We start from the raw sequence: 9,536 nt of genomic DNA, 5'->3' as shown, positions 1-9,536 counted from the left end.
ATATCAAACATAAACTTGGACTCAGACTTCAAGTGAACTCAGACAAGTCCAGTTGTCTTTGTTTTACCATGATCTGGATAAAATGACAGAGTCCGTCTAGTAGTTGTTCTGGAGTTTCCTGTTCAATATGACTTTTCTAAGGGTGAAACTCGATGTTAAAATGCCACTTTTCAGATCACTTCACCAAATTCCTGTCGACGTTGGCATAGACTGGGATCAAAAGCCCCAGAAGAGATTCTAAATGCGACTTTGTAGTGAGATTATTGTTTACTGCTATTTTCAAACTCAAGAATGAACTTCCAGTCTCACCCTTTTAAAGCAGTAAGTGAATAGAAGTCTTGAGAACACGCAGAAAAATGGAGGTTATTGACAAACGGGTTAAAGAGCATGAAAGCTGATGAAAAGAGAAGATGAATAGAAAAGTTTTATTGTCATTGTCGCGTAAAAAAACAATATTTTAGCCGCCCTCTGGTTCAGCAGCAATAAAAATAAAAACTAGCAGCAACACACAAGAAAATATATAAGTGAAAGCTCACATGAATGTCATAGCAGCACTGGAAAACACTAATGTCAAACTAAACAGATTGTTCTGGACAGTTGATTAAAGTAAAGAATGAACTCAAAAAATAGTATTTAAGTTTCAGTCTGTTCCATATGTTTTTACCCAGCTAATGCTTTATCATGTTCACTGCTTTAGTGTGTACGGTGTCATCAGTTACTGGAAGAGGTCATGTGTCTGCGTTTCTCTTACGTCTGGTCTTGTTCTTGTTGCGTGACACTTGGTATGGAGCTGAACTGGTGCAGCTGGATTTAAACTCGACATCTTCCTGGAGAACACGAGAACAAATAGAAGAATCACAACACAGGTAAATTCACACAGAGGACGTCTTCACACGGAACTGATCATCAAAAAGAAATTCAAACTAGTAGATGTAGCTGAAGATAGAAGAACAACTGTTGACTGGTTCTGTTGCATTAACAATTAATGACTTTCACATGATACTGTCACATTAAAGAGTTCAAGCAGAACTCATTCCAGCTGTTAACAAAAACATGTCTAATCAGATAAATTAAAAAAGCCACAACATTATGACCACTGACAGGAGAAGTAAATAACATTATCCATCTTGTGACAATTCAGTGTTCTGCTGGGAAACTTCTGGACCTGGCATTCATTGGTGTGGATGTTACTTAGACATGTAGCACCCACCTAGACCAGACCAGACACCCCCACCCCATAGCAATGACACTCCTTGATGGCAGCAGCCATCCCCAGCAGGATGCCGTCTGACACAGACACACACACAAAAACACTTTAGGAACGACTAAAAAAAAAAAAAAAAAAAAAACAAGGTGTTGACCTGGCCTCCAAGTTCACTAGATCCCAAACTGATCAAGTATCTGTGGGATGATCCACAGAGGCCCCTCCCCTCAAAGGGCCCCCCACTTTTGTTGCCAGACACCACAGGACACCCTCAGAAGGCCCATGTCCATTCTCTGATGAGTCACAATTGTTTTTGAAGGCACAAGGGAGACCTACACAATATTAGGAAGGTGGTCATAATGTTGTGGTGTATGATCGGTGTAAAGTTCAGAGACACAAAACTCCAGTTCACTATATATATATTCTTAAATTCTTGACTGTCTGTAATGTTGGGTGAATATTAGCAAAATAAAAAAGAAAAGAAGATGTCAGTCTTTCTGCTTCACTTCAAATCAATGTATCTCAACAGCAGGAATCTAAATCTCAGCTACATCCTGATCAATATCATTAACTGTAAAAACAGCAGAACAGAAATGTCAAAGATATGTCATATAGAAACAGTGTTTCACACTTAAATAACCTTTAGTTAAAACAGACCTTTTTCTTGCCCCTGTCCCCTCAGTGCCCTCTCTGACAGTGTGGATTATTATTGATCCTGTAGAAATAAATAAAATATCGAAATGATATGGTTAAAAAAATCTTGTAAAATAGATATAATTACATGATTTGTTGCTCTGTATCAAAACATAAATAATTCTCCCAGTATAACAACACAACTGTGCCCATTGTACAAAAGAATGAATTTTGAATTACACCTATTTCCTCTCTAATATTGTTAGAGAAAAATTGTGCATTTATCCTGTGTTTTATATTATTTGTCTGGGCTACACATGTTTTATTCTTCTTTAATTGTCACAGGGATGTGGTTTTAATATATTTTTATACTGTTGAGCTTTATGGCAGGATTCAGACCAAGGGCTCTGACACTTTCACGTCACTGTCGAGACCATATTTCATCTCTTAGCAGCCTTTTCAGCGATGGCAGTCGTTGTGATTTCAGTTCTTTAAAATTACCACTTTATCCAGAGATGGATTCACTCCGACTTTTCACTCATCTCGTAGCTCCTTGATGATCTTTTCCACTTTAATCCAGGTGGATGAATTTGAACAGGGAACATTTAGTTTTATGCTGCAAAGGTACTTGTGAACGGATGAGTCTTTTTATGTGTGTGTGCACACACACCGTGACTGAGAGCAACGGTGTTCATGTTTCATGAATACTATTACAAGGCTCACAGAGCAAATGAGTGCTCCTGCCCACTTGACACACACCCTTGTAACCCAGGGATATAGGTCACCTCTTTTGTTAGCCTGTTTTGCTCTCTTCTGCTCTTTTCTCGATACGACGTCCTCCACACGTTCACTAACTACAGTTAATCTGCCGTTTCCCACATTTAGACATATTTTATTTTTAGGCTGTTTTTTTAGGATAAGATAAGACAGGACTTTATTTATCCCAGTGGGGAAATTAAGGTGTTACAGCGGCAGGGAACAACACTGCAAAATACATAAAATAGAATAAGGTAAGACAAGAGAAACTATATAAAAGTAAATATGTTAAGGTACAAAAATATTTACATATTGCATCAGGTTTAAATAACTACTGCAAATGAGGGTTTAAGCGGCAGGAGGCTGAATATCCTACATAATAATATTAATGAATATCATGAGTAGAGACAAACTCCAACATGACATTTAATGTTAACTGCATGTGCTGCTGTGACATTTCCCCTGGGAGTTATAAAAGTGTGTTTTAGCTCATCATAATTTGTCCTACCGTGTCTCATTTTTAGTTTTAGCTCGTCTTAGCTCATCTTAAATTATCTTCTTAACCTATGTTAGCTTAGCTTATTCTGTCTTGGCCCATTTAAGTTTATGTTATCCGAATTTATCTTGTCTTAGCTCATTTTAGCTTATATTAACTTTGCGCATCTTATCTTAGCTCATATCATCTTAGTTTACATTATCCTATCTTAGCCTAGCTTAGCTTGTCATATTCTATCTCGGTTTAGCTAATCTTAGCCTATCTTAGCTTGTATTATCTGAACTAATTTTTTTTATCTTATTTTAGCAAATTTTACCTTATTTTATATTAACTTAGCTTATTTAAGCTTATTTTATTTTGTCTTGGCTCACATTATCTTAGTTTACACTATCCTGTCCTAGCCTAGCTTAGCTTGATTTAGCTAATCCTCTCTTAAGTGAGTGTTGGCTTACCTTATTTTAGCCTATCTTAGCTTATGTTATCCAAACTTATTTTATCTTATTTTAGCAAATTTAAGCTCGTTTTATTTTATTTTAAATTATATTATCTTAGTTTACGTTATGCTATCTTAGCCTAGCTTAGCTTAGTTTGTCTTATCCTATTTTATCTTAACCTGTGTTAGCTTAGCTTATTGGCTTAGCTAATCATAGCCTATCTGACCTTATGTTATCCAAACTTATTTTATCTCATCTAAGCTCACTTTAGCTTATATTATATTAACTTAACTCGTCTAAGCTTATTTTATTTTGTCTTAGTTCACATTATCTTGGTTTAAATTGTACAATTTTAGCCTAGCTTAGCTTAATTTAGTTTTTCCTATCTTATCTGAGTTTAGTTATCCTATCCTGACTTTTTTTTATCTTATTCTATTTTATTTTAACCTATGTTAGCTTAGCTTAGTCTAGCATATGTTTTTGAAACTTATTTTATATTATATTAACTTAGCTCGTCTTAATTTATATGATTTTTGCTTTTTTTTATTTAACTTATTTTATTTGAACTTATTTTAGCTTACCTCATCTTTGCTTATGTTAGCTCATCTCACTTGATATTATTGAACCCGTTATTATTTTATATGATGAATTGACTAGTATTAATATAATACCTGTTCCTCACTCATCAATCACTCAGAATCATTTACATGAAGTACAATAGGACTAAAACTATAGAACTATAGAAAGCTTCAGCATCCAAGTGAATGTTAATGTTAGTAATGTTAATAACTGACATGTCTCTTTATGGATTTACTAATCTTTTACTGGAATAATAACAATCAGCCTTGCAAATAATAATAGAAATATACTGTACTGAGAACAGGTGGCACAGAAAGAAGGTTCTCGTCTCAAATGTAAAGAAGTGTAGATAGCCTGGAGTGGCTGCTTTATTAAAACATATATATACCATCCGGAGGAGGACAGAAAGCCACATGTGTGATACAGAATTCATTCCTGTAATGATTGCTGAGTTGAACCTTTGCTGAAAATGTCTTCCTGACATCCCTCTCTGTTGGAAATGACAGATAAATGTCGATCCTGTCTCTGTGCACCTCCCCACCCTCTCAGCCCCAAACGCATTGATTCTACTGGGGATAAGAAAGAAAAAGAAAATAAAATCTTTTAAAACGGCTCAGAAACATAACGTAGTTGGATTAGGAGTAAGTGCCGTATTAAGAAATGATTCCCATCTAACCAGCTGATACTCTTTTAGTGAGTATTTATAGTGGAATATGAATATGTGGCGTTGACTGTGATGGTGTCGTAAGGTACGGGGACACGCTGTAAATCTTTTTATAGAATTTATTGACAAAAAAACAACAATACATAGACTTTAAGTTTTACCAGAAATTGTCTGCAGGGTATTTGAAAGTGTATTTTTTTTTTCTGTGCAGTACAGACACTTTCCCTTTTGTTCCTCTCACCTCTGTGTGTAATGTAAGTAATGTATTAGAAGCCCACGAGGGCTGACACTTGAATGAGAGTTTTCTATTCATACAGACACACACACACACACACACACGGCCGGGAATCCACTAAAAAACATCTGTTAGAATATAAAAGCCAGGAGATGCCTTATAGCAGTGCAGCTCCACTCCACTCATTATGACACACACACACACACACATCCTTCTTATCCCCCATAACAACCACACTAAAACACCTTTCCTCCAACACACACACACTCAATCTTCTACCTACTTATTCTCTCACCCCCCCTCTCCATCCTTCCCCCATCCCTCACCCACTACCTCTTTCCTCCAAATCACACACACACCATCTCTCAATCTCCTACCCGATTACACCCGCACGCTAAAACCCCCTTCTTTCTTTCTTTCTTTTTTTTTTTTTTTTTTTGCACACATCTCCTACCTTCCCTAAAACCCTTTTCGTTTCCTCTGACTCTGACACACACACACACACACACACTCTCTTTTTGTCAACCACCATCCTCCCCACCATCCTCCTCCTCCCTCTCCCCCTCCTCCCCAGTAATCTGGCTGGCCCGTGGCCTCCTCTCTCTCGCTCCACTGTTCTGTGTGATAGAATATCGATCGGTTTGCCTCGGCTCGGCGTGGAGCAGGAGGAGGGGGCGGCTGTAGGGCTATAGGGAGAGAGTGTGTGCGTGTGTGTGTGTGTGTGTGTTGGAGTGGGGTGGGGTGGGGGCATTGGTCAGACATGCTCCAAGGTTGTTACCACAGCAACGGCGGGATGGGTCAGAGGGTTGCCATGGCGCCTAGGTCGCAGGGTCAGGGGGAGGGTCCTGGAGGGCTCTCGTCCTCTCCTCATATATATATATATATATATATATATGTGTGTGTGTGTGTTTGTCTTAATGGGAAGGGAGGGGGGCGGGGAGAGCGAGGGAGAGAGGTGTCCAGTCCAGCTATATTGGGTGTGTTAATAATGAATGGTGTTGTATGTGGTCTCTCTCTTTTTCTTTCTCTCCCTCCGTCTCTCTCTCTCTCTCTCGTTCTTCCTCCGATTGTTTGTCGCAACAAGCAGCGGCACGACGGCTCGACCCAGGTCCGGTTTATTTATTTCAAAAAAAAAAATAAAAACTTTAATGAGGAGGAGGGGGTGACGGGTGCATAAATCTTTACACACACACACACACACACACACTCTTACCCGTGAGTCGTAGAGTGGTCACACACCTTAGAGAACAGGTGAAGGAGAACATAGTGGAGTAAAATCACAAGAACAACGTGAGCAGCAGGAAAAAAAAAAGAGGAAAGAGTGTGTTCCTTTGCCCTCGCTGCAGATTGATCATTGTGGTTTTTGCAGAATTATTTGCAGAGTTGTGCAGCTATGATCTTTGCTTCAGCTCTTCGGCTTTATTTCAGTAGTGCTCTGTAATCCTAGAGGCCGAAATAACACTTTAAAACGCTGCTGTCATGTCAGGATTTTGAGCATTTTTTTTTTTTTTTAGAGTACCACAGAAAGTGAAAATGTTTCTATTCTTTAATCCATTGTTAAATTAAAAAGCCGCTGAAAGGCCTCCGTCGTAGAGGCCGGTGCTGTTTTTCACGGCTCGTGTTCACAGGTCCGGTTTGTTTAGTGAACCCTGCCAGACGAGACCAGAGACTGTTTTCACTTCCTGTTTCTTCAGCTCTGTTATTAAGGCTCTCTCCCTCAACTTCCTCGCCGTCTTCTTCAGGAACACCCACGACACGGCGGCGGCAGCTGCAGGACGAGACGACACCCAGGTAAGAGTCTGACATCCCTCACCACCACCACCACCACCAAGTCAAGTCAAAGCCTCCTCAAGTAGAGCTCCGTTCATTAGACAGGAGTTCTTGAGGGTCAGGGTTACTCCTTACAGTGAAACAAAACCTTGACAGTTCTTCGAGCAGTAGAATCAAAAGCTGGACCCAAACCTCTCACAGTTTTAACAAAGACCAAAGCGTCACAAATGCATGGCGCAGCTGCTGGTTTTGCGTTTAAGGGAGTGATAATGTTGCCCGGCTGTGCTTCAGAATACAAATTCACACCCAGCTCGACTTATCTGGTCGAGAAGCACCTTAGTACCGAGATTTCCTTTTTTCAGATTTTAAGCCAGTGGACCAAATAGGATCTTAAAGTCACAAGGCGTCCGTGCAAAGCCAATCTCTCAGCACTGCAGACCCCTTCCCCTCCAATATCCTGCATTACCACTGCAGGGTTATCAAACAGTCCCCCCCCCCCTCCACCCCCTCCACCCCCCTCCGTGCAGCTTGGGCGACTACATGTGTGACTGACTCCACACATTTCTATCGTTTTGCTCCACGTGCATTGGAGAAAACTTTGCAGCAAATCCAGGTTTAGAACGAGACTCACGGATCAATGCCAGCAGCAGGAAGGCCTTCCAGTCAGTCTGGCGATTCCTTAACGACCACCTTGGATCAGCCACGACACCCCAAAGCTGATCGCCTGCAGGACGAGAGGAAGACGGACAAAAATCAACATTTTAATTTAGGCTTGCGTTCTAAATGATGCTTTTAATACTTACGCAGAGAGGGAAGGCTCTTCACAGATGTTTCAAAGAACAGTCTGTCAGGAGGAGAGGGGATGAATTAGATGCAATTATCTGTAACCGTGAACAAATATGAGATTTATGGTGCAAAATGAGCCGATGAATCGTCGAGTCTGTTGACGGATAAATGAACAAATGAACCTTTGAGTTGTTTGGATGAAACACGTCATTTGAAGTCACTCCCTTTCTAATAATACACTCACTTGCAAGTTCAAGTTTTCAACCTTGGATGCTGTGGTTTGTAGTACTATTTAATTGTACTGTGTTCCTATTATTTTGGCACTGTAGTCGTTGAGCTGGGCCAGAAAGAGAGAAGGCGTTTTTAATTGAATACAGTTTAGCAGCACCCCAAACTACATCCTCCAAAATGATCACGCAGTTGAATCTCCACCTTTCTGACGCTGTTTCAATGTAAACATCAGAACAGTCATGAAGGAGGGGTTTCCCGCAGGACTCTTATATTAGAATGTATTCATTTCCACTCGTGTGCCTAATATTTTGGCAAATGAGTAGGCTGTATTGCGCAGGATGAAACATGGACGTGCAGGCCGGTTGAAGAGCTGCCTCCGGGCTAGTTTGACCTCCTCCTCCTCCTCCTCCTCCTCCTTCCTTCTCTCAAAGCCTCTGAACCTGACAGAGAGATGCTGCAGCCCTGAGTCAAAGGCCTTTTAATTGGCTGAGCTGCTCTTTGACGGGGTTTAATCTGCTTAATTGGTCAAATGGTGGAGAAGATCAGCGATGTTTTAGCAGGTCTGGTGGGGTTTTTTTTTCCACTTCACGTGTTTAACTTTATTTCTACTCAGTGTAGCTCTTAAATGCAGTTGTCAGAATAAAGCTACAAAGTCTCCAAGATGATCATCACCACCTCTCAGCCACAAAGATCAGATTTAGAGCAGGACTGCTACATCAGAATGCATCTGACTGTACCTAATGTTTTGGCAAGTGAGTGCACGTGCCAAACAACTAATAGATGAATTAACCTGCAGATCTGCTCCCTATCTGGAGGACTTCACCTGATCCCGGTGAGGACGAGGACGATCAGGAAGCAGGTCTTCAGGCCCCGGACGAACGCGTCTTCCCGGAGACCTGTCACACCCCGGTTGCAGTTCGGCCATGCGAACACACGGTGGCGCCCCGAGCCCTTCGCCCGCGTGACCGAGAACCTGAACGGGGACCTGAGACGAGCACAGGCAAGAAAGAAGTTGAGGATGCAGTTAAAGACGGAAGCTTTTTTTAGCGTTTAATCCAAACTGTATCCTAACTTTTTATTCACTTTAATCATAACACACACACACACACACACAAAGAAGTTCTGGCACGTGATAGAAGTGTTTTGGCTGCTTTTACGCACCTGATAATGTTATAATGCTGGACGGCCTTTAGAGTTCCCTCCTGATTTATACAGATCTCCACATCATCCCCCATGTGGCCCCGCAGGTTAGTCCTCTGTTAGAGATGTTCACTGTCCAGTCGGATGTCCCACAGAAACACCGTAGCTCGGTCGTACGGCGGTGCTTTCCGGGCTAAAGCGTTTCCTTGTTGAACTTGAAGGCTGCATGACGGGAAGTTTCTGCCCTGTTGGCGCAGTGGGAGGGGAAAACACACACACACACACACACACACACACACACACACACACAAACGAAAAAAAACACAAGAGGTGGAAACAAGTTGTGTGTGGAAAAAAACAGAAAGAGCAGAGAGAGTGGCGTGATTTCCGATAAGACGTGCAAATCCTGAACTCATCCAAAGATGACAATTGTAAATGTTGTTTAGCATTTTCCATTTGTTGTATATATATATTTTTTTTTCTCTCTACATGCAAATAATTAAAAAAAAGAAGGATCAAGGTTTAGTTTCAAATGCCAGAGCAAAAATTTAATTATATGTCATTGGCTTTTAGCTTCTTTAGCTTCTCTAGGTTTTGCAGGATGCTGA

General features: G+C 40.8%; 1 protein-coding gene across 1 annotated transcript; it reads right to left on the bottom strand.

Annotated features, from left to right (window-relative positions):
• Positions 1–5,346: 5,346 nt before the first annotated feature.
• LOC311501031 (uncharacterized protein) lies at positions 5,347–9,171 on the bottom strand. The gene is made up of 5 exons (XM_084562682.1): positions 8,950–9,171; positions 8,612–8,773; positions 7,575–7,615; positions 7,403–7,495; positions 5,347–6,769 (listed from the first exon to the last, which is right to left on the bottom strand). The coding sequence occupies exons 1-5, from the start codon at positions 9,021–9,023 to the stop codon at positions 6,624–6,626; spliced, it is 516 nt and encodes a 171-aa protein (XP_084418808.1). The 5' UTR covers positions 9,024–9,171; the 3' UTR covers positions 5,347–6,623.
• Positions 9,172–9,536: the final 365 nt, after the last annotated feature.

This window comes from Chelon labrosus, assembly GCF_963514085.1.
Source record: "Chelon labrosus genome assembly, chromosome: 16".
In the NCBI taxonomy this organism is placed as follows: Eukaryota; Metazoa; Chordata; class Actinopteri; order Mugiliformes; family Mugilidae; genus Chelon; species Chelon labrosus.
The sequence above is the reverse complement of the archived record's forward strand: the minus strand, read 5'-3'. Positions and strand labels throughout refer to the sequence as shown.